The 26,294-nt window shown below is 45.9% G+C and overlaps 1 protein-coding gene across 9 annotated transcripts in view; it reads right to left on the bottom strand.

Annotated features, from left to right (window-relative positions):
* EPB41L4B (erythrocyte membrane protein band 4.1 like 4B) overlaps positions 1–26,294 on the bottom strand; it is a 131,757-nt gene that overhangs the window by 95,630 nt on the left and 9,833 nt on the right. For all 9 annotated transcript variants that reach the window (XM_070519058.1, XM_070519061.1, XM_070519063.1 and 6 more), the window contains exon 2: positions 753–857. In XM_070519058.1, the coding sequence (XP_070375159.1) occupies positions 753–857 (105 nt within the window). The remainder of the gene's footprint in view (positions 1–752; positions 858–26,294) is intronic.

The raw sequence follows: 26,294 nt of genomic DNA, 5'->3' as shown, positions 1-26,294 counted from the left end.
CCAGGCTTCCTCAGCAAAAAGAGGAGGACTGGCAGTAGTTAGCGCAGGGCTAATCTTCCTAAAAAAAAAAAAAAAAGAAACCCAAAGCTAGACTTTATTGAAGAGGGAGACTCTGAAGTCAATCCTACTTTTTAAAAGAGTGGCTCTGAGCTGCGTCGAGTTCACTCACTCCAGCACCTCCACGGTGAACAGTTCTGTCTCGGGCAGAGAAAGGGAAGTCTTTGCTGACCGAACACAACCCCCTGGAGCCTGCAAGATGGTTCTCGAGCAATGCCAAGACCTGCTCCGACTGCCCCCCGCACCCCCTAAGCCTGGCTAGGATTCAGCCTGTTCACAGCATCGGCTCTCTACACCCAGCAAGAGTCCACAAGACAACGGTGGTGCAGCCTCTTCTGCCGGCTAAAAATAAAAGCAGGACCTTTAGAAGGATGTCTATAAGGCTATTTCTTCTTCTTTCTACTTAGTCTAGAAATGTGCCCATATTGCATCCTCGTGCTCGGAAATGTTTCCCTCATCTATCCCTGTGCGCAACAGGAACGCTTCCTTCTCCCTCCTCTCTCGCTCATTGGCCAGCCCCAGGTGGGGCATCTTAGATGCATTTCACACGGGCACCAGCACCACCATCCCAATGCTCATTACTGCAATAACATCACAGTTTCACTCCCATCTTTCTCCACTAATTGCTAGCAAGTGAGGATCTGCGATTAGCATGAAAGGCCAATGTGTCCTGAAATGTATCAAGGAATACATACTGCGACCTGTGCAGAGTCGAGGAACTGGAGGCCAAAGTAATCTGTTTCCACGAGGTCCAAGTGGTACACGATCTGATCAAACAAATCCTGGCCTTTGGCATGTTTCTGGAAGACAATGGGGTAGACAAAAATTTAGGACGTGACAACTGGGTAAGAAACAAAAGAAATTTTTTAAACCTCAAGAAAATCACTTTCCTCTTTAGATTGCACACACATATGTGTCACAGTACACAAATTTTTAAAAATTATTTAAAATTATTGTATATAATACAAACTCATAATGACAAAAAAACCACCAAACAACAACTTCACAGGATGATTAGGGAACCAACATCTTACTACAAAAACTGGTAAATAAAGGGAAAAAAATCAAGCATTGATCCTGCCTTTAGCTGTAGCACTGGGTAACCAAAGAGTAGATGACAGCATATACAAAAATTAACTCAAAATGGACCAAAGACCGAAATCTAAGAGCTAAAACTATAAAACTCTCAGAATAAAATGTACGCACGAATATTCATGATGCTGGATTAGGCCATGGTTTCTTAGATATGACACCAAAAGCACAAGTAACAAAAAAAATAAACTGGACATCATCAAAATGTAAAATTTTTGTGCTTCACAGGACACCAAGACATCGAGAAAATACAAAGATAACCCAGAATGGGAGAAAATTTTTGCAAATCATGCACTGATAAGGGACCTCTATCTAGAATATATAAAAAACTACTACAACTCAATAATAAAAAGACAAATATTCAATTGAAAAATGGGAAAGGATATATATATATAGCTAGTTCTCCAAAGATATATGCACGCCCAAAAAGCACATGAAAAGATGCCCAACATCATCAGTTATCAAATGCAAATCAAAACCACAATCAGATAGCACTTCGCACCCGCTAGAATGGCTATAATAAAAACGACAGATAATAAGAAATGCTGGCGAAATTGGAACCTTCATATAGTGCTGATGGGAATGTAAAACTGTGCAGCCACTTTGGGAAACAGCCTGGCAGTTTCTCAAACAGTTAAACATAGAGGTACCATCTGAGCCAGTAATTCCACTCCTAGGTATATAGCCAAGAGAAGTAAAAACATTATGTTCATACAGAAACTCGCACACAAATGTTCATAGCAGCATTAATCATTAATAGTCAAAAAATGGAAGCAACTCAACTGCTTATCAGCTGATGAACAGATAAACAAAATGAGGTCTTATCCATACAACAGAATATTATTTGGTCATAAAAAGGAAGTTCTGATCCATGCTACAACATGGACGGACCTTGAAAACTTATACCAAGTACAAGAAGCCAGTTACAAAGGACCACATATTATATGAAGTGTCCAGAACAGATAAATCTAGAAACAGAAGTTAGATTAGCGGTTGCTTAGGGCTACAGTTTATGGGGTGACAGCTCAGGGGAGCAATAGATGCACAGCTCTATGAATATACTAAAAGCCACTGAATTGTACACTTCAGGTAGGTGAATTGTATGATATATGAATCTCAATAAAGCTATTAAAAATAGCAGCTGGCCACTGTTTTTCTTTATGGTAGTATCCCAACAAATAAAAGAGGGAATAACAGAATTGCAATAGCAACAATTTGGCAACTTCTAATGAATGGCAGGCTGGAAGCACTGGGCACCAGTGGCTACTAACATCACAACAGGAGACAACTAGCCATTATGTACCTCTGATTAAGACACACCCCACCACCCAAGACATGATCTTGCTCCCCGTGCCTCTCTCTCTACAGGAAAAAAGTCAAGCCTGGGACGGATTCAACCACACATCCAACTGCAGGAAATGCAGAGGAATGTTCTCAACTACACGGGACAGCCATCTGCAAGATCAAGCCAGTGGGAAACTCCAGAAACTCCTCAGGACAAACGACCTAGTTTCTTCAACAAACAGAATATAGGGAAGAGAAGAGAGGGAGAGGACACCTACAGATTAAAATAGATTTAGAAGGCTTTTTTTTTTTTTAAAAAAAAAGGGCAAAACTAAACTGCAATGTCTAGGAATGCACAGCTGGGTGATAAAACTTGAAAACAGAGAGGGGAGAGCCCTGTGGCGTAATGGTTAAGTTTGTGCGTTCTGCTTTGATGGCCTGGGGTTCTCGGGTTCAGATCTCAGGTGCGGACATGGCACCACTTGTCAAGCCACGCTGTGACAGCGTCCCACATATAAAATAGAGGAAGATGGGCACAGGTGTGAGCTTGGGGACAATCTTCCTCACACACAAACAGCTTGAAAACAGAGTAAAGAAGCGATGACAATAAAGTCAGGGAGTGGCTGCTCTTGGGGTGGGAGGGGCTCTGACTGGGAGTGGACACAGGGTGGACTTCCGGCTGGCTGGAGGGTTCCAGCTCTTGGCTTGGGTGGTGGCACGAGGGCGTCTACCTTCTAGTAACTCATTAAACTGTATCTATGTTTTATTTGTACATCTGTATTTGTGTTATACAAAATAACAACAAAAAGTAAAAACAAAAATCAAAATATATCACTGGATTACAGACAGCTTCTTTCCTTCACTCTTTCCTCCCTGGAAATACTCCTCTGAAGGCAACAATTCCACAGAAGCAGGAGGCTCGACATGCAGTGACATTCTCTGTAGGATTATTTACCAGAGAAATGGGGGGGGGGGGAATGTGTGCAAAAAGAAGAAATAATCAAAACTGGAACCACAGAGACACAGAACTGGAGCCCATGAACACTCCAGAACACTGCTGTGCTGTTATAAAAGATAATTATGAAGATGAGATAGAATAAGGAAAATTCTTATGAGAATGTTAGGTAAACAGATGACGAAGGAGTAAGAAGCTGTGAGTCCAACATCATAAAAATATGTAGGCACTGTACGTGGACGGCTTGACAAAAAAACAGGAAATTCACAAAAACCAAAATAGCCGTGTTAGGATGGAGAAGCTATGGATGGTTTTCTTCAACACTGATCTTTTGGCAATTGTTAGACAGGAAACACAATTTTTACAAAATCACCATTCTGGCACTCTTCCTCGTTTAGCAACCCATCCTCTGGATGGATCTTCTTCTATGACTATCCAGTGCTACTGGCCCCATGCAACACCTATTAGCACAGTGCCAACGCTTCATTAGCGTGTTTCCTAGTGGGACAGAACTAGTTAGAGTAAAGCTTTAGCAGCAGGATGTGGCAGAAAGAATTGGGCTTGGAGGAAGCCAGAGACCTGTGCTCTAGTCCCAGATGTACCACTGACTGTGTGACCTCAAGCAATTCATAATGACTTCCCAAAATCCATACGGCCATCCTGGACTTCTCCCGTAGCCGCAAAGTGGACACGGCACCCCGAATATACAGGGCTGCCAAAACTCAACTGACCCCAAATTAACCTGCTCCCCACCTACTGGTTCAGGGCTTACTATCCAGGTACGTAATTTTAACTTACAGAGTATGAACTGAAAAACACCATTCCGTACATGTAAAATGAGGACACTCAGCCTAAGTTTCTGTCTGGGTCATTCCAAATTTTACTTTGCTGATGTCTTTCTAAAACAGCTCTTAATTTAGAAGGAGCTCAAGGTGAAGGTTGGAAAAAGACCTTTCTGGGGGTGGCGGGTCCCTTCCTATCGGCAGACACTTACTCAGCTGGGCTTGGAGGTGGCAGAAGCAGGGTCTGGTGGACAGGAAATACCATTTTTACCCACCTGTAGACACTTCCCCCTTCTGTCCCCCACGAGTATGCTCTTTGGTCTCTTCTGCTGGAAGAGAGAACTCCCCATGGCCCTTTCCAGCCCTAAAAGAATCTGGTAAAATTCTGAAGGAATGTATGGAAGAGAGGAGTTCCTTGAAACAGAGGTGCCAGTGGTTAAAGGTAGAAGGAAGATGGGAAGGTCAAGGCCACTGCTCTTGAACCCACCATTTCTCACTCCTCCCAGCCTGCAGCATCCACTGTCAAAACCGAGAAGCTCCAGCTAACTTAACCCACCTGCACTGCCAACCAGGACATCCCCCCGGGCAGCCCCTCGAAGCCCACAATTCATCTCAGGCTTAGCCCAAAGATTCCCTTCTTCGGCAGCCTCCCCAGCTCTACCTCCCCCCGCCCCTGGCAGTTAAGTGCCCCCTCCTCTGTGTTCCCACAAGCAGGCAAGTGCCTTTACTACATACACACTTTTCACAGGCATCACAGCAGCCTGTGTTCCTCTACTTCAGGCTGAGCACGCCCTGAGAGCAGGGACCAGCTGTGTTTATCTGAGTACCACCTCCCCTGCCCTCCATCCCCAAAGCACAGGTCCCAGCTGGCACACAGCAGGTGCACCATAAATGTCTGTTTGCTGCATGGATGGATGGATGGATGGATGGATGGGGGATGTGTGAGGTGGGGGGTCAAGAAAGAGATCTTCTGGATGGGCCATGCTAAAGCACAAACAACAGACTGATATTTCACAAGCGGCAGCCCTCGAAATGAGAATACACTCATCAAAATCTTTTCAAATTAAGCATTCCATAAACAAGCACCTAGGGAACTGTGCTGCAAAGCCATTTACCTAAACACAATTTTGTGGCTATTATGTGAGGTGCTGTCTAGTGGTTACAATAGGAGAGCTGTTATTGTGGCGAAACTGGAAGCCACTCCTTGCTGCCTCATAGTTAACTAGGTTTCCCTCTCTGTGATGAATCCATTCATTCATGCAACAAATATTTTCTGATTGCTCATCAAACGCCAGCCACTATTCTAGGTGTTGCGGTAGACTGGGGCCGCAAAGTCTAGAAGGAGAGTAGCTACAGGAAGCCCTCACCAAACAAGACCTTCCTGGGGAGCAAGGCCATCCAAAACAGCTTGAGACCTGAACTCTCAGGCAGCAATCCCACTCATCTCCCTGCCTTCTTAAGCAGAATGTACTGAATGTAAAAACCTTACTAAGTCCAGATTGACATACCAGAATCCAGTGATGCTCCATCTACTTCAAGACATGTATGGTGAGCTGTTCCCAAACACAGCAGGCTCTAGAGAGCTCTACCCTGGAGTTCTTGCACCCATGTCTGCTAATTTTTCTTCCTCCCATCTCAATACATCACTTTTCACCAGGCCCAGCAAGCAGTGGTTCTGAGTCAGTATGTCTCTCTGTAGCAGCTCCTTCTGATCCGACAGTAGCTAGAAATAACCAAGCTCATGAAAATCGTGTGTAAAATAAGAGTACAGAGTTGCCAACCAAAGAATGGATCAGGCAGGCAGCCAGGAAGGAAAGGTATGGACATTGTGATACTTTTGCTGGCCAGTCAGAGGTTCCAATTTTGCTTACTTACTGGTTCCTAGCCATGATCCTGATAAAGAAGACAGCTGGACAGCTAATGTCTTAACTGCCCCCCAAATAAATGAACTATCCTGACCCTCTTGGATAAGATGCAACCGGCAATGTCTTAGTGCAACCTGACCCAAGTGCAAAGCAGGGGGCTGACTGTGGTCCCGGAAGAACAAAGACAGAAGCCAATCCATCTAAATCTCATTAGTCTCAATAGCATAAGATGCCAGCCACTTTAGGTAGGTTTGAAAGCAGGAAATAAGCTGTGTGTGAGTGTGCCAGTCAAGTGTATACATCTGCGCTGTGAACTAAAATGGAAAAGCGTGGCCTCTGAGCAGTGAAAGGATTTCAGGAGACATCTCCTTGCAGGCGCACGGGGCTCTCCTCTGTCCACCTGCTCCACATCCATCAGAGGGCACGTCCTCTGCACCCATCTTCAGAAAGGCTCTCCCTTTTCTCTCTTCACAGCTCAGGCCATATCACCCTGTATGGAACACAACAACAGCCCGAGTGGTCTCGCTACCTCTAGTGTCTCCATCCTAACCTCGTCTTCCCCATGTCTGCCAGAACAGGCTGCACACAACCCACCCCTCCTCTCAGTCACTTCTCTGCACAAAACTTCTACCAGAGGATGAAGTGCAGGCTCCTTAGCTTGGTGTCAGGGACTCCGCACAACCAATACTGCCCAACCCAATACACGTTTTATCTCCACCAGGCTCCACATGTACCCTGGGCTCCAGCCAGACGCTGGAACATGTTCTCCAAGTGTGACGGCACCTCAACATACACAGCAGGTCCCATCCCCATGGCTTTGCCTGTGTCGTTCCGTTGCCTGGGTACATTCCTTCTACATCCCCATGCCTAGCCCCGCCTGTAGCAAGTCAATCCCCATGGCCACTTTCAAGTGACAACTGTCATTATTAAACTGCCTGTTGGTGGCACCTCGTTCCGTTCATCTTTGCTTCTCTACCATCTGACTTTCTGAAGCTCAATAATCAAATGCTGACGTGGATTAAGGGGAATTCTCAGTTCCCAAAACAGTCTTCAAATGACCCACTTTTCACAAGGTCCTGGTCCATGTCCCCTGGGAATTCTCTATAGCCAGCTGGCACCTGGGTGCAGAACCCTGGTACTACCATCCCCCCTTCCAGATCCCAGTGTGTTCTAATGCAGTCTAGAACACCAGTGCTTTGGAAACCATCCCAGACTGTAGCCTTTCCTTACGGCTAATGAAAATGCTATGCCTTATACACACAAAATATTATCACGTTCTGGATGTTTATATATGGGTTAAAAAATAACCAAAATAATTGTGGTGATGGTTTCTAAACCTAAGTGCAGGCTTCTGCATTTTTCCAATTAGATTTCGTCTAATTTAAATCGGCCCATGATTTGCCCTGTTAAGAACATGATGAGTCCCAGGCTGTTATCCCACGTAGCAGTGCCTGATCTCTGTTTGACAACACGTGGGAAATTTGACAAGCAGGCGGAGGCGGGTGGAGTGGGGGTGGGGGTGGTTGCCTTCCTTTAGTTCTACACTACTAATGGTAACCATCTGATGGTGGCCTCAGTCCGGTTACGAGGGCACACAATTGTCCCACGTGGGGCCATGTGCTGGGACTCTGAGAGGCAAAAGTCAGAAATCCAGTCGTACCTCTTTTCTAGCAATATGACCATGACCTTAGGAAACCACCCCCCCGCCGTGCTTTTTGCGAAAAGCTAACGAAAATCAAGGTACAGAAGTCCATGATCTAGTAACCCTATTTAAAGAAAAAATGAAGCTACTCTGGTTTGGGGATTTTTGTAAACACATGTTGGTCCCTAGAGATCAATTGCTTCCCTCCAAAGTCCTTAAATGCCCCCAGTTTACACGGCTCCCAGGACTCGGCCTGGTCTCATCAGTTGGCTTCCTGGTCATGGTTCCCAGAAGGCACCTGCCTTAAGGCCTGTTTCAAGTGTTTCTAGGAAGCACTAATTTCACGGTTAGTTACTAGCTGCTACCCTCCACCCCCCACAACTTGATAACTTGCTAGTTTTCTATGAGCCTTAGTAGGAAACTAGCCTCTGTTACACACACACACACACACACACAACGCATGCACACACAAGTGGCCCAGGAGTCTCTGTCCTCATTGCCATCACTATTAAGTCATCATAAACAAACTGTTTACTCTAGGATATCCTAAACACAAATATCCGAAATTACCAAATAAAGTTATCTTGAAATTTCATCATGAGTCAGAAATACCATCTCAGCCATCAGCCAAATTTGGTGTCTCAAAACTGGAAAGTACTGATGCAATGAGAGGCATAATCTGCGGGATTCAAGGCCAGGCTGCCCGTAACTCCCACCTCCCAGCAAAGAGGGCTTCAGTGAAGACAGATTCCGTGTCCCCATTCTGCAGAGAAGGTGACTGAACCTTACTGTTACGTGACCAAGTTCATATGACTTATAAGTGGCAGAACTAGAATCAGGACCTGGTCTTCTATTGATTCTTAGGACAGAGTTCTTTCTACCTCATCTCATTGCTTCTCTAGTCAACTCATTCGCCACTTGGGCTCCAAGCACATGCAACGTGTCCTGCACACCAGAAATATTTCTTAAGCCCACTTCAACACACAGATGCTGAGAGCCTACTTCATGGACAGTCTTGGCTACAGCTGGGATACAAGGCCACGTGGTCCAACACCAACCGATCTCATGGGTGGAGAGGCAATTCCCGTTTTGTTTGCAGGGCAGGAAAGTTGTGGCAGAATGGAATGGAAAGTAGATTATTTGCTCATAAAGTAACACAGAAGCCAAGCACTGGAGTGAGGGGACATCAACAGTCTGGGCGGCTCCTGGAAATTCAATTCTGGTAAAACAGAGCACATGTTATTAATTTCCTGACTTGCCTGGTTAACAATCTCTGGGAAATCAGAGGAAGCAACAAAAACAACTGCCCTTAATCTTGATTAGTAAGGAAGTAGGGATAATCTCAGAAGAAAGTGACTGTCATCTTGGTGTGCGAGTCTGCTGATCAGTTCCACCACCATAGGGTTCTCCTTCAACCATGGGCATGGGGCTCTCAATGCACACATGAGGTCTGGGCAGGCAGATTTTAGGTTTAACTCTTCCACCATGGAACACAGCCACACTGGGTCAAGTGATGGAGAGATCTATTTAAAACACCAAGACGTGTGTTGCATTATCCATTAACTATTGATCAGCCTCTATTCCAGGCTGATAAACCATCTTCAGGCCAAGCTGTATTTCCATCTCAGCAGAGAGTCAAAGCTCTCATTTGTTCCTTTAACAGCACCTGCCTCGTAGGGCTGCTATGAGAATTAAATGACCCCACTGGCCACGATCCTATGAACCTTCTTTTAATCAATGTGGAATATCTAACATCTCCTAGCAACCTCAATTTCTGTCTCCCTATAGCTCCTTCAAGCATATCTAACACGAATGGTTTAATAGTTGATTAAGTGAGGGTTTCCTGTTGATTCCTCAAGATGCTCAATGAAGTCTGGACACCTAAAGCTCCTTAATCCTGGCTGCCCTGAAAACTAGTTTCACCCAACACTTCAAATATTATGCCTCCCACTCTCAATAAGAAACATCGAAACAGCACATGTTGAACACTGTAATTTTTTGGTAACACTACTATCAGGGCATTTTAATATACTATCCCTACTGACAAGGACACTAACAAAACAACAGATAACCTCCCGAACACAAAGTTCCACTGGACGAACTCCTCTTACAGTTCCAGACTGGGAGCCTCTCCACGTCACCTTTAGCGTTAGGTAAGGCGAGTCACGTGACATGTGGCAGCACTCTCTGCCCAAGTGAATCCAGGCAGATCCCCAGTGAACGGGAACAGGTGCAGGAGACTGCCTTTAATGACCTCTAAGGCCTGTGCTTCCCATCCCAGCGGCCTCCACCTTACACCAAAAGATAAGCAAGCCCACAGAGACTTAAAAGGTCCCAGTGGCAAGTACCTAAGGTGTTATTTTAGGTTATTCTTTTAAACTGTGGTGCTTACAAACACGGCTGCAAGGTCTTTGTCCTTTCCCCTGGAATCTAGAAGGAGCTGGCACTGCTTCAACCAAATAGAAGGCGGTGTTAGTAATGTTTTGTGATTCCCAAGGTGAGGTGACAGGTGCCTTGGGATGCCTGCTCTGGGAGAAGAGCCAGGCGCCATGTGAAAAGTCCAACTACCCTGGGACTGCCATGCTGCAGAGGCTATGAGCAGCTGTTCCAGTCATCTGTCTCAACCGAGCCCAGCCTTCCCGCCATGCCCACTAAGGTACCAGATATGTGAGCGCAGTCATCTTGGACTCTCCACACCAGCCCTTCTTCCAACTGAGTACTCCCGGGTGACCTTGGTTAATGCCATGAAGAGCAGAAGAATCTCCTACCTGAGCCCCACCCAAATTCTTGGCCAACAGAACCCATGAGCTAAGGAAAACGATTGTCTTAAGCCACTAAACGTTGGGGAGTTTGTTATGCAACAACAGATAACCAGAATGAAAACCACACACGGACACAGACACAGCATGTGTGCATGGCATATGTGTGCGTATATACAAGATTTAGTAAGGAAAGTTTTTCATAAGTTTGAAAAATGTTTCTTAAGAAATTCCCATACTGTGATGCTAACTACGGATTACGTCCTTGGAGACAAGGAAGTAGAATAATAAACACATGAATTCTTTAAAAAAAAACAAAAGGATAAACAAACTAAAAAACTCTTCAAAGGCCACTAACTCTGTTTAGGAGAAAAACATTAAAATCGAGGGTTGGATTGCCTGAAGCGGCCTTACTCTACATTCACCAACTACATTTTAAGAACTCAATAGGAGCTGGCCCCGTGGCCAAGTGGTTGAGTTCACACGCTCCGCGTCCGCAGCCCAGGGTTTCGCAGGTTCGGATCCTGCGCTCGGACATGGCGCTGCTCATCAATCCATGCTGAGAGGGCATCCCACATGCCACAACTAGAAGGACCCACAACTAAAAATATATGCAACTATGTACGAGGGGCCTTGGGGAGGAGAAGGAAAAATAAACTCTTAAAAAAAAAAAAAAGAACTCAATAAACTGCACTGAAAAGTGGGGGAGGGGACCGTTACGGACTAAAGGAGACTGAAGAGACATATTTACCAAATGCAATGTGTAGGGAGGGGGTAGTTGGCTCCTGATTCAAATAAACCAACCGTGAAAAGGTTTTTGAGATGACTGGTGAAAACTGAACAAGGACTTGTGTTAGATGATATTACAGACTCATTGTTCATTTTGTTGAGTATGGTAATTGTATTATGCAGATACACACGTTTTATATACATATATACATATAAATATAAAATGAGATACCAAGTTAAGGTTAAGTGATAAATTGTCTGGAAGTTGCTTTAAAATACTCCAGAAAAACAATAATAAATGGGTGCTGTGCATATGAGAGTTTCATCACACTGTTCTCTACTTTGTGTATTTAAAAATTTCCATAACAAAAACTTAAAGAAAACCTCACAAACCGCAAAGACGCTGGGGGTTGGAGGGCGGCGGCGCGGTCTGGCCTGAGCCCTGCCCTGAGAATCCAAGCCTCTGGTTGGGAAGAGGCGTCATGTCCACCATGCAGGTGACAGTTCTATACAGAAGGGGAAAATGACTCCCGGCTAATTTTCTTCCATGTCACTAAAACAAAAAACCATACACAGACCTCTGTGTGGATCCAACTCAGGCCCTACCGATGGACCTTAAGACACAGTTCATCCCAACATCCCAGTCCCTTGGAGCAGCTTACAAGGGGGCTTCGCCACTGTACTTTGTGCCCAATTTTACAGACACAAACAGCACACTTTCACAGCAAGAAAGAAAGCACGTGCAGCAACGAAAGCTAAATTATTTTAGCTTAGGACACCGAAGTTAACATTCTACCTCAACTGCATGGAAACAATGATTTTATCCCCGAGAACGTTTCTGAGGAACACAGGACTGATTTTTGATCTTCACCTAAAGCACCATAATCTGCAACCCAGCAGAGTCGAAACATTCGACATGGAACAGGACAAGCTCCTCAGTGGACATCCCTGGATAGCCACAGTGACCAGGGCTCGGTATGGAGCCCTACTCAGCAACCGAGTTACCAAGTAACCACACAGGAATGCTCTAGAAATCAGCACATCCAAGTCCCTATTTTACAGGTGAGTAAAATGAGGCCAGAGGCAGGTCACGTTGCCACGCAGGCAGCCACTGCAGAGCCAGGAATAGACCACGAGCCTTCTGACCCTGAGACTAACACAATTTTCTTTCTTAGGACTATCTTCAGTCAACTGCATAACAGATGTTACCTCAACAGGAAAGGAAAGGGCAAGCCTGGCATTTCTGCTCCGAAAAGGTTAAAAACCAAATATGCAACACCCAAACCCAGAAATCTCAGTGTTAAAAACTCCTTGCCTATAAAAAGTGCTTGGTTTGGGGAAATATTTTTGGCTTTTTTAAATGGTAGACCAGGGGGAAAAAAAAACAAAACACCCAGACCACAGGAGAAAGGAAAAAGAAAACGAAACAAATTTGTGCCTGACTAAACAGTAACACGCAATTAAAATGATGGATGTCTCTGTGCCAGAGGTTGAATTTGAAACAAGCTGCTGGAAAAAGGGCAGCCCTGAAAATAAATTGCCAAATTATTTTTTGCAGCCAGATTGCAGATCCCCACTCTGTGCAATTCTGAAAGCAAATAACTCCACATAAATAAATAAGCAACAAATTCCCAGGAAACTCGGCCAATAAACGTGAAGAGAAAGAACTAACTTTGGGTGGGAGACGGCCCCCACCCATCCTGCAACCTGGGAACGTGACTGAATTTGCAGAGGAAGGCAGGTCAACGTCACCTCGCACACACAAAGCGTCCCCCGACTACCCAGTCCTGTAGTCACTGCTCCCCTCTTCTTTGTGGAGCCCTTTCCAGCTCTGAAAGCACCGTCTGGACAGCATGACCCAGCCGGGGAAGCAGTGGCTGAAGGCAGAGGTCGAGCCCCCGCTCGTTTACTTAGCTCAGGTCGCGTCTGGTGTCAGGAAATTTCTGGTAAGGATGGTTGAGAATGACAGGACATGAAATGATGGATTTAACAGGGCGTGGCCCCCGGGTTCACCCATAGGACAGTCTGGTGATGGAGGCCACCTCATGCTCATTCACAAAAGCAGATGAGCTTTATGGAGGTTAAGTGACAGGGGAGTGTTATGGGCTGAACTGTGTCCCCTCAAAATTCATAATTTGAAGCCCTACTCCCAGTGCCTCAGAATGTGGCTATATTTGGAGACAGGGCCTTTGAAGGGGTAATTAAGTTAAAATGAGGTCATCAGGATGGGCCCTAATCCTATGTCACCGTCCTTATAAAGAGAGAGGCTGGGTCACGCAGAGACATCAGGGATGCTCGAACACAGGGAAAGGACTCGGTGAAGAGAGAGGGAGAAGAGGCAGTGAGCGGGCAGCCATCCACAAGCCCAGAAGTGAGGCCTCAGAGGAGACCAACTCTACCAGCCCTGGGATCTTGGACTTCCACTTTCCAGAACTGCGAGAAAATTAATTTTCGTTGTTTAAGCCACCGAGTCTGTGGTATTTTGCTATGGGAGCCTGAGCAGACTAGGACAGGGAGGGACATGGCTTCAATCTAGGACCAGGTTCGAATCTGGGCTCCCCCTATTAGAACCAGCATGACCCCAACTACGCCCCGTAGCCTTTCAGAGCTTGTGTCCTGCCTGTAAATGGAGAGAACACCGCACCCATCCCGCCGAATGAGTGTGGGATGAAAACACATACAGAGCCCCATCCAACACGGTCACAGGCGGCCACTGGCAGAGCCAGGGCTGTGCCCCAGACCTCTGACTCTAAGTCTCAGGAACTGGCCACCACGTCCCTCTGGGGATCCAGAGCCTTTGCTGGATGGCAGCCCATGGACACCTTGCACGGTGCTCCCGGGGACTGAAAGTGACGGTGAGACCCATCCCCAAAGCCTGGACACTTCCTCAGCCACAGCATAGTCTTGGACCCCAAATTCCTTGGGTCCCATCCACGGTCAGTACTCCATAAGGACGGACAATGAACCCAGCTAACAAATGAGCCTGCATTTTACTACTGTCAGTGATCACACCAACCGCGAACGCACAGAATTTTAGAGCTTTCTACTTGGCTCTGCGTGCATGTAAGATTTTCAAACAGGTTCATGAGTGGAAAAGCACCTAAACCCTTCTCCTTTAACCTTGTCTATGGTAAGCTTGGCTGGTAGGGCCATAAACCATAACGGACGCACCACCATCCATTCATCCGACAGAGGGATACACAAATAGTTGTCTTTTTATAGGTGGCCTTTGATTTTTTCATTTTTCTTCTCTCTGTGTCTTTTTTTTTTTGGTGAGTCAGTAGTCTTTTAAAAAAAGTCTCCTGCAAGAAGAAGGCAGAGAATAACTCGTTCAGATGGAGAAAAGGAGGCTGCAATACCTCTCACAGCCTCCCTGTAGGGTTGAATTTGTAAGGATGGCGTTATCAAAATGATTTCCCTGAGGTGCGGGATTTTGCGGTTAGTATGAGCTGCTGTGAGAGGAACCTTGCCTGTAAGTTCATCACACAGAAAGCTGACCTTTCCCTAGCCATTCCTAAAAAAATTTTTCCAATCACATATGCATTTTTACAAGCAACCAGTGAATACCAAGCAAGGTACAAGCATTAACTAGTAGTAGTATGGAATGTTACTCTAAAATAGAAAACACAATTAGGAAATTATTTACAGACCGAAACACCTAAGTACAAATATAGTAACTTCTCGTCATTTTAGCTGCTGCAGATTGGTCATAAGCTAACCCCAATTCTCCCCAGTTCAAGCACAGCTAATTCACCTGGAACAGCTTTAACACACAACACCCCCGTGCCCCAGGACTTCAAACCCACGTAAAGGTATTCCTACCAGACTCACCACCCAGGCACCAAACCCCCCAACCCCAGACCTTCTAAGAGACTTAGAGAATGTAAAAGAGGGAAATCCATGTGGGGTCACGCAGGTGCCACCCACACGTCAGGCACTTTGAGGAATTCCCGCTGGATGGTGCATAGCCCCAGAACCTTCCCCCTCAGGGAACTGGATCATGAGGAAGGAGGGGAGGGGCAGGCACCACACAGACCCAGCCAACAACTGCCACTCTGCGGGAACTCAGATCAAGCCATCAGATCTTCCAGCGTTTTAAGAAAGCCTACAAATTTGAATTTTAAAAGCGAAATGTGGCAATTTTTGAAAAGTCTTCTACAGACCTCTAGTTTTTTTTTTTGAATTGAGGTCATGATAGTTTATAACATTGTGAAATTTCAGGTGTATATTATTATTTGTCAATCACCATATATATGTGCCCCTTTACCTCTTTTGCCCACCCCCTCACTCCTTTCCCCTCCGGTAACCACCAATCTGTTCTCTTTGTCCATGTTTTACTTTATCTTCCACATACGTGTGAAATCATATGGTGTTTGTCTTCCTCAGTCTGGCTTATTTCACTTAACCTAATACCCTCAAAGTCCATCCATGTTGTTGCAAATGGGACGACTTTGTCTTTTCTTATGGCTTAGTAGTATTCTTTATGCAGCCATTGGTTGACGGGCACTTGGGTTGCTTTCACATCTCGGTTATTGTGATATTGTGAATAATGTTGCAACGAACACAGGGGTAAATAAGTCTCTTTGAATTGTCTTGTTTTGTTTTTTGCTGAGGAAGATTTGCCCTGAGCTAATATCTGTTGCCAATCTTCCTCTTTTTTATTTTTGTCTGTCAGTTGCCACCACCGCATGCCCAGTAACAGACGAGCGGTATGGTTCCACACCCAGAAACTGAACCTGGGCCACCAAAGTGGAGCACACTGAACTTTAACCACTAGGCCATCGGGCCTGACCCTCTTTGAATTGTTGATTTCAAATTCTTTGGATAAATATCCAGTAGTAGGATGGCTGGATCATATGGTATTTCTATTCTTATTTTTTTGAGCAATCTCCATACTGTTTTCCAAACTGGCTGCACCAATTTGCATTCCCACCAGCAGTGTGTGAGGGTTCCCTTCTCTCTACAACCTCTCCAACATTTGTTATTTTTTTGTCTTGGCAATTACAGCCATTCTGACAGGTGTAAGGTGATATCTTATTGTAGTTTTGATTTGCATCTCCCTGATGATTAGTGATGTTGAACATCTTTTCATGTGCCCATTGGCCATCTGTATATCTTCTTTGAAAAGATGTCTGTTCATATTCTCTGCCCATTTTTTGACTGGGTTTTTTTGTTGTTGTTGAATTGTATGAGTTCCCTATATACCTTGGAGATTAACCCCTTGCCAGATATATGATTTGCAAGTATTTTCTCCCAGTTGGTGGGCTGTCTTCTCGTTTTGTTTCTGGTGTCTTTTGCCTTGCAGAAGCTCTTTAGTCCCATTTGTTTATTTTTTCTTTTGTTTCCCTTGCCTGAGTAGACATCGTATTCAAAAAGATCCTTCTAAGACCGAGGTCAAAGAGAGTACCACCTATATTTTCTTCTGGGAGTTTTATGATTCCACGTCTTACCTTCAAGTCTTTAATCCCTTTTAAGTTAATTTTTGTGTATGGCATAAGATAATGCAGACCTCTAATTTACTTTTTAATTAGTGCGACACACTACATATACAAGCCAATATGTGTGCAACTCAAGGAATTATCAGAAGTGAACACACCTGTGCAACTACCGCCCAGGTCCAAAAACAGAACAGGACCAGCTTACCTGGGGCCCTCTTCTTATTTTCCACCCTTTCCTTCCTTCCCACAGGGACCACAAGTTTGTTTCGCCTGTTCTAAAGTTCATATAAATGGGACCCAGCATATCCTCTTCTACAGCTGTCTGGGGACGCTGCCCTCCAATGCAAACAGACCTTGTATCTCTGAATGAAGGCACACAGATGGCACTTTACTAAGTGGAAGGGAAATGAGACCCAAGTGAATTTACCTTTTATGGATCTCGGCTCACAGGGGAGAGAGACTTGCAACCACAGGGGGAGGCATCAGAGATAAGAAGGGACTAGGTGTGGGTAGAGTGGGCCAGAGGGGGAAGGTCTGCTCCTGGATGACAGGGACAGCTAAACGACAGGGGCCAAAGGACAGAGGTGGTGGCAGGTGCCAGTGGGAGGAAGCCAAAGTTCAAAGTTCATGGCCAACAACAAGGCAGAAAGTAAGCAAGCCCAGAGAGACCACAACCAGGGCAGCTGGGGCCAACCCCAGAGCTCAGAGCTTCTGCGTTTTTCCCAGAGGGCAACAAACAGGCCGGATTCCTGGAAGGAGGAATCAACAGAGATTACCTGGTGCCCTGTGTCTTTACAAAAACTCCTTACCAAGGACAATTCCAAATAAATGCAAAGTAAACAGAATAGTATAGTACACATCTGTCACTCCGCTTCAACAATGATCAACATTCTGTACCATCTTTTCCTCTATTCCACCCTCCCCCGCCCTCCATTAATTTTCTTTTTTGGCTCATAAACGGTAAAAATTTATTGCTCACAGTTCTGGAGGCTGGAAGTCTGAGATCACGGTGCCAGCATGATCGAGTGACCCATTAATTTTTTTACACTTCTTTTTCCGGCTTGGTGGTAAATTTACTTAAATCGAAATGCACAAAGCTGAGCTGTTCCATTTTTTGGGAACATCTGTGTAACCCACACCCCTGTACCATTCAGCACATTGCTGTCTCCCCAGAAAGTTCCGGGGGGCTCCTTCCTCGTCAATCCCTGGCTGGCCCCACTCCCCTAGAAGGGCTACTCTGATTTGCTTTCTCCACAGGTTTCGCCAGTTCTGGAACTGCACATAAATGGGATCATACACAGGGTACACTTTTGTGTGGGGCTTATAGCACTAAGCATAATGCGTGTGAACACAAAAAGATGAGTTTTAAAATTCAGTCTGGGCTAAACGGTATCGTCACATCTTTATCATCCTTCTCATGCCATCTTATGTGGATAAGCTCTAAAGCTTTGAGATAAACAGTGGAGACAAAAATAACCCACACTGAATTCAGAGTCATGATTTTCAATGAGTTAGTCAAGTCCTGCTTTCTTCCCTTGGTCCCACGTTCCAGGTGCCGGTTTCCGCACTTACAATGTGCAGCAACACCCTTCCCGGGGCTCTGACTGACAAGAGCTGACTTGTAGTGTCCTCTGAGGAGCAAAAGGCAGACCACTATTTTTTTTTTCCCTGTCTCCTGCCCTGACTCTTCCTCCTTCGGCGAGAAAACTGGGTAAAAGCATGTAAAAATCGTTGGGCTCTCTGCAAACGTAAAAGACACATTTTCTCACTGCACTGGCAGCTGCCTGAGGAAAGAGATGCATTTTTGACTCAGGCTTGCATCCACCTGGACCCTGGCTTGGTTCTGTGTATACAGAAGGCCCTCAATAAATGCCTGTGCGGTTTATGCACAGGGGTCACATCTTGGCTTCTCCATCAACCCCACTCCTTAATCTGGCCACCAAATCCACTGGGTTCCAAGTCCTCCAACTCCACTGCACCTGCCCTTCCCCCCATGCCCAGCATCCGAGTTTAGAGCCTTGATATAGCTCACGGCCACTTAGCGTGACCACCCACCTTGAACCACGCGCAGAGCCAGACTCCAAGCGTCCCGTGGTCTTAGCCTCCCTCCCTTCGTCAGCACCCATGAGCCGCATTCTGTTTTCTAAACGCCTCCTCCTGGTGCCCTCCTCCGTGAGGCTGGCCACGCTGTTCTTCCACCCGGACTGCCAATCCTCCGCCTCTCAAGGTCCAAATCAACCCAACCCTCAGCTCCCCTGAAGCATCACCAAGGGAAACCCACCTGCCCTTCCAACGAACCCCCACCAGCTCCACCCGTCTGCCTATGATGGTGCCCCAGTCACTCTGCCTGGTACTCTGGTTATCTGAGAAGCAAAATGAGGTGGCACAGAGCTCCAAGAGCCAAAAGAACAAATACATCTTTCTGGGCTTAGCTACCTCCTCAGCCAAACGGGAACAATGGCACAGCTCTGCTGATTTACCAGATTACGGTGAGGACTAAATGAGACGAAGACTGGGAACACACTCGAAGGGCCAACGTTCTCAACGGGATCTGAGAAGCTGCGGTCAACCCTGGCTCCACCGCAAGCCAGAAACACCCAGCAACGAGCCTTCTGGCACCACAGCCATTGCAGACCCTTCTACACCATGGGGCAGCTGCTCCCTGTGCTGCAAAGACAAGACTTCTCCTTCCCCTGACAAGGACCAGAGCTCCCCAAGCTTTTCTTCAAATATAAGAGGGAGCATAGTGTAAAGATTAAGAGCACGTGTTACCACAATAAAAAAAGAGTATACATAGTATGACCACATTTTAGTACAAAACACCTTCATAATCGATCCTTAGAAAAAAGGTGGTGGGGATACATACCAAAATGAATGAAGTGGTGATCTCTTAGTGGAGGTATTATATATGATCTTGACTTTGTATGTTCTTTCGTCAGTTATTCCTGAATATTTGAAGAGAAACAAGTACTCCTTTTATTTTAAAAAAAGTACAGAACTGGTATGACAGGATGACACTTCTTTTTACTAAAACCAATATTCTCCTCAATATTTTTTCCTTTTTCTTCTTCCTACTCAAGCAACTAGGCTGTTCGGTTCTCCTTATCTCACAAAAGCTATATTATAACCAAAAACAGAAAATTAAGATTAAAAAACAAAAGATGAGGAGCATGAACGCTGGAGCCAGACTCCCTGGGCCAGCACACTCGAGCAGCAGGACCACGGAGGAGACCACTGTTCTGCACCTGCTTTGTCATCGAGAAGACAGGACAGCCACCATGCTGTGACGTCTGTGGGAGACTTCACTGAGCAGGTCTACAGGACGTGCTCACAACTACGCCTGGCACGTAGTCAGCACTACTTTTGTAAGAAACCCTTAGCTGGGATCTCTTCTACCTTTCAAGAGTTCTTAAGACCCACTCCTCAACATTTCACGGATCTTGGAATCTGGAAGTTGGCTTCCGACACTACATACACAATCCCATACTTGACCTCTGACATTTGCGGGGAATCCAGAACAAAACTGACCCACTCCAGTTAGCCCAAGAACTTTAACTGTAGAATCCACCACATGATTCTGTTCTTCAGGCCTCTGAGAGAACGGACCTCTGAAGGTTCCTGCTCCTGGAGCTGCATCGTATATTGTTCTTGCGCTGGAGATTAATTCTCTCTTCACGTTTCATTTTTACTCTTCAAATTCAACCTCACAGGTTGAGCTTCTACCTCCAATCTCTAAAGGTCAAGGTCAACAGCAGGTAGAGCCAACACCAGTAGGACAGGGCAGGGGCCAAGAGTACTTATGAGCTGTGTGTGTTCTAGCACGTTGTTTAACCTCTCTGTGCCTCACTGTCCTCATCTGTATAACGAGGATGCTAACAGGAACTCCCTAACCCATAGGGCTGTGAGGAGTCAATGAGTTAAGTAAGCCATGTAAAGTGCTTAAATCAATGAGAAAGATCAATATACTTTGCAAACGTTATGCTAAGTGAAAGACATCAGACACAAAAGGCCACACATTCTGTACGATTCCATTTATATAAAATATCCAGAGTTGGCAAATCCATAGAGACAGAAAACAGATTAGTGGTTGCCAGGAGCTGGGAGGAGGGGAGCATGGAGAATGACTGCCTAATGGGTACAGTGTTCCCTTTCGGGGTGATGAAAATGTTCTGCAGGTAGATTAGTGATGATGGTGGCTAACATTGTAAAATTACTAAATGTCACTTATGGTAAATTGTTCTATGTTTATTTTACCAAAATAAAATCATTTGCAAAAATAAGTCAATAATGTTTTCTATTACTTGAATGATGACGCAAATAACTACTATAACATGAAATGTACCAGGTCCTCCACAGGCCAAACCGCCCTGCAGGTTCCAGCAGGAGAGGGAAGGCTACACAGCAGGAGCAGGCTGGGCGGTGGTTCGGGACAAGCTTCATAAACACAGTAGCATCTGAGATGGGCCCTGAAGGATGGCTAGACCCTTATGAGATAAGAACCAGCCAATCAGAAGGGAACAGCACAGCAAAGGCACACAGGTGAGAAGTGAAGTGTGCGGAGTCGGGGTGGGGACCGCTAGAGAACCACGAGGGTGACAGCCACGGAGAAAAACTGCAGAGAAGCGGCCTTAGAGCCTGAAAGGGATTTTAAGTATAGTCCTCTCATTTACCAGCTGTGGGATGTTGGGCAAAAATCTGGAGCTTTCTATAAAATCGGAACACCCACAATTCTCTCAAAGAGGTGCCATAAGGATTAAATAAAACCATGAAAGGTGAAAGCTTGATCTAAACTGAAACGCTACACTAACATAAGGGATGTGAACCTGGAGAACAGTGGTTCTGAGACTTGGCGGCACAGTGGCATCACCTTGGGAGTTTTAAAACATTCAGTGACTAGGTCCCAACCCCCCATGCCCAGCAGTCCTGGTGGTAGTAGTCTGGGGTGTGTCCTGACGGAGCCACAAGTAAAGCCACAACACTTTGAAGGCTGCAACAGCACACACAGCTGACCCCGAGGATCCAGACGATGTGGAAGCCTGGAGCCACTGAGGGGAGGGGTCCTCTAACCTTGATGTCCTTAGCATGCTGACCCTGGGCCACCAAGGCAAGGTCAAAGCTGCTCCCTCTCCTTGTTCAGAGGGCCAGGAGGTGGGCGATGCAATTCAAGAACAAGGCCACACCCCACCCCAAATGAGCTCCTTCGACGCAGGACCCTCCTCTGGGACATTTCATATTCCTCGCACAGGGCCTTACACACACTAGATGATCTCTGCTTTTTGTATTTTGATCTTGTATTTTGTTGTTTTTAACGAATAAATCAAACAGCTGCAATGAAACAGGTCTTGTCGGTAAAGAGAACCAACCACTGCTCTGTGGAAAACTCCTGCGTGGAAGAGCTCACTCCTTGAAGCAAGTTAATAAGATAAATGGCGTGTTCCAGTAACTCAGGGACACACAATTCTTTTTCTCTTAGAAGACAGCACGTAATTTTTGCATTTTCCTTCAGGAGTCTCGTTAATGAAGAGGAACTATCCACCACAGCTTTTAGAACAAAGCCAAAGACTCCTGGATCTCAAAGCAAAAGAAATCCTATATACCGAGCTATCCTAAACAGACACTTCCAGCCTCGTCGGACTCCAGCTCTCCCATTAAAATATCCACATCTGAATCTCCTTTTCTCAGCTTCCCCCCCAGGGACCCACGGGATCTGCCACTGCCGGCTTGTGTGTGGAGCCTGGGGCCGGTTCCAAGCCCTTCCGGGCCCCTCCCTGGACTTTGACCGGCCAATCTCGCTGCCATCCACGCGGCATTGATGCCACCCAATACAGATTGCGACCGAGGAGCAGGTGGCTTGGCTCTCCGGTTTCAGGCCCCAGCAAACAGGGGCAATAAAAGGACTGCAGTCAGGGCAACGGGGCGCAATGGGCTGCCAGAGTCCGCCGTGGGTTAATAACTAACCTCAGAAGCCTGCGTGGCTCCCCAGGGCTTTCCCAGGTGAAGCCCACATCCATCTCATGGGCAGGCGACAGGGCAGGCGATGCTGCCTCTGGGCCGGGGGGACAACCACGGCTGGCTTTCAGAAGAGGTGGTGGAGCCTCAGAGAGGCAAAGGGGCTGGCCTAATGTCGCTGGACACTGAGAGCAGGAGCCGGGAGGGCTGTGTGCAGGCAACCGCTCTCATTACACACTAATTACTGCCCATTTGCCACAGGTGAGAAGCGGCTGGCTGCACGGAGCAGCAATGAGGGTCCCAAGGCAGACAGGAGAGCTCTGCCAGCCCAGAATGAGGGTTTGGACCATGTGGTCTCCAAGCGCTTCTTTAGGGATGAAACCCAGTGGTCCCCACTGCCCTGCTGTCCGCCCTGCCTCCCTTCTCTTGGAAGTGTTCATTGATTCTGTTCCCTAAAATGTCTGCTGGCACCTCCAGCCAGGAGATGGAAAGGCTCGCTGGGGCCTCCCAGAGAATGTAAAGGGACCCAAACAGGAGTGAGCTAGAGCAAGAAAGAATCCAACATCAAGAGAGACCTTCAAAACCAATGTCAAGGGGCCAATAAAGAAACAGAAGGTGGACATAGAAGAGAAAGAAAAGACGCTCTTTCATCAAATCTACTGAAAACTTTCCAAAGATGAGGAATTTGGACCTTTTCAAAGAAGTAACATCCAATGAAAAACAGGAGGATGCTTGGGCTCACTGGCAGGGGCTGAGCAAGGAGCAGGAATCTTGGATGTGTTAGTTCAAGCCTCAGTACCTTTGCATATGCAGATTTGGCTACCGGGAAGGATGTTCTCCCACTTGTCCTCAGAGCCCAAAGCTTTCCCTCTGAAATTTTCTGGTTGCCTATTTTTCCCTCCCAGTCCCCTCATCTTAGACTTTCCTTTGAGCTTATTTAAAACTCTCTATGGCACTTTTCACACCAGGTGTAATGACTTGTCTGCACTCAAGCTTCTTGAGGGCGGGGACCCTGTCCTACTGTGCTCTGTGTGCCCTGAGTCAGAGGCTTCAAACAACGCCAGTTCCCTGAAGCAACCGTACCTCAGGGTAAGCAAACACTGAGGATGCCATCAACGAAATCCAGGAAGTGGGGAACTATCTAAGACAAATGGCCCAGCTTCTTCAGCAAACCACTGGCAAAAAACAAAAGAATGAGGAGGGGAAAACTCTAGACTAAGAGCTATAAATTGTGGGGTGGGGACAGTAGGGAGATGCTTGTCAAAGGACACAAACTTTCAGTTATAAAATGAGTAAGTTCTGGGGACCTAATGCACAGTATGGTGACTATAGTTAATAACAATGTAAAGTATCCTTGACATTTCTAAGGCAGTAGATCTTAAGTGTCCTCACCAGACACACACACACAAAAAGGTAACTGGTGAGGTGATGGATGCATTAATTAGCTTGATGCACAGTAACCATTTCACAGTGTATATGCATATCAAATCACCATGCTTTACACGTCAAATATATACAATTTTTTCTTTTTTGAGGAAGATTAGCCCTGAGCTAACTACTGCCAATCCTCCACTTTTTGCTGAGGAAGACTGGCCCTGAGCTAACATTGTGCCCATCTTCCTCTACTTTATATGTGGGACGCCTACCACAGCATGGTGTGCCAAGCGGTGCCATGTCTGCACCCGGGATCCGAACCTGCAAACCCCGGGCCAAAGAAGCGGAATGTGTACACTTAACCGCTGCACCACCGGGCCGGCCCCTACAATTTTTATCTGTCAATTATACCTCAATGAAGCTAGGAAAAAAACATTAAAAACAATTTTTACAGAGCTTTAGATAGAATATCAACCAAATGTAATGAAAGGACCTTGCTGACCACCGAACAGCAAAATATGAACACTGACTAAATATCTGATGCTAAAAAATAATTAACTATTTTTAGGTGTTCTAATAGTATTATGGATACATTTTTAAAATCACAGCCCTTATCTTTTAGATGTGTGTACTGAAGTACATGTTTGAAATCACATGTTTGGAATTTGTTTTAAAATAATTACAAAGGCACAGAGGTGAGGATACAGATGAACTGAGAGTGGCTATATCGATAAGCGAGGAAGCTGGATGATGGGGACTTGGGGTTCATTACGTTCATTATATGATGGGTACTACTTTTTCTAAACACAGTCTACTTTTGAATGTTTAAAAATTTCAATAATAAGAACTGGAAATAAAAAAAAGTGGGCAGAATTGAATACCCTAGATCCTGCAATTGCTCACCAAAAGCCCCCAGCAGCAACTGACTTCAGCTCATTCACAGCAGAACTGAAGTCAAAGCATTAGGGGCCAGCTGAGCATAAGTTCACGTGCTCTGCTTCAGCGGCCCAGGGTTTCACCGGTTTGGATCCTGGGCACGAACATGGCACCGCTCATCAGGCCACATGGAGGCGGCATCCTATATAGCACAACCAGAAGGACCTGCAACTAGAACATACAACTATGCACTTGGGGTCTTCCGGGAGAGGAAGGGAAAAAAAAATTGAAGAAGATTAGCAACAGTTGTTAGCTCAGGTGCCAATCTGGAAAAAAAAAAATTTAAAAACCCCATTAATTCCTACTTACTGAAGAAAGGCCTGTAAGGAGGGCCTGAAGAGGAGCGTTCTGCAGAAGAGGAAGGGGGTATGACAACATCACAAAGATCAGCAGGGAATGAGCTGAACACAACGAGAAAAACACAACTAAAAAACAGGCAGAAATCACAGAACAAAGCACTCCAAGAGAAAATATGCTTAATGGCTCAGAGACATATGCAAAGATACTGACCCCCATCAATAACTGGGGAAAAATGAAGACCGCCTTGAATTCTTACTAACTCCCACCAGACTAGGAAAATACAACAAAAGGCTGCACAATGCCACATGTTGAAGAATGGATGAGCAGATACTTCTATACGCTTCTGGGACTCTGGAAGACCCTTTTGCAGGATCCTAAAAGGCCCTGCCCAACACCCTCCCAGCCCTTCCAATCCTGGGTGCACATCCAGGACAGATGCTTGCTTGCCTATGTGCACCAGGAGACCAATTCCAGAATGTTCACAGCAGCATCTTCTCCTAACAGCCCCAAACTGGAAACACCGCAAATGTCCACTGACAAAGGATAAATTCGCTAGATTCACGCAAAGGAATAACTACAGAGCAGTAAGAATTAGTTACCGCATCAATACGCATGAATCCCACAGACACAGTATCGAGTGAAAAATCCATACGCATAAAGTTCACAAACGTGCAAAACTAACAATATATCACTTTGGGAAACACACCTGCGCGGCAAACCTGTAAAGAAAAAGGATGAGAGACTAACTTCCGGAGGGCAGGAAGGAGGCAAATGCGAGGTTGGCCGGGCTTTACCAACGCCCGTGATGATCTTTGTTCTTAACTGGGTGGTGGGTACATGGATGTCCAGTGTGTTATTTTTCTTTAAACTATTCATATTATAGACACTCTTGTATTTATATTTCATCATTAAAAAATTTAAAGAACATGCCAGACAGAGAGGTTGCCAACACTGAGTAACTCAGACAAAAATGTAAGGGGGGAAAACTAGGACCAGCTAACCTGGAAGGATGCTCAGCACGCAGCAGAAGAGTCCCAGGGGAGAGGTGCCAGAATGCCAAGAATAAAACCACAAGGAGCGGGCAGGGGACATCCAAGTCCCCAGCGGCAGCGCCACTAATGACTGGGCAGGA

Source organism: Equus asinus, chromosome 10, assembly GCF_041296235.1.
Source record: "Equus asinus isolate D_3611 breed Donkey chromosome 10, EquAss-T2T_v2, whole genome shotgun sequence".
Classification (NCBI taxonomy): domain Eukaryota; kingdom Metazoa; phylum Chordata; class Mammalia; order Perissodactyla; family Equidae; genus Equus; species Equus asinus.
Note: the sequence above shows the minus strand (reverse complement) of the source record. Positions and strands in the feature narration are given on the sequence as shown.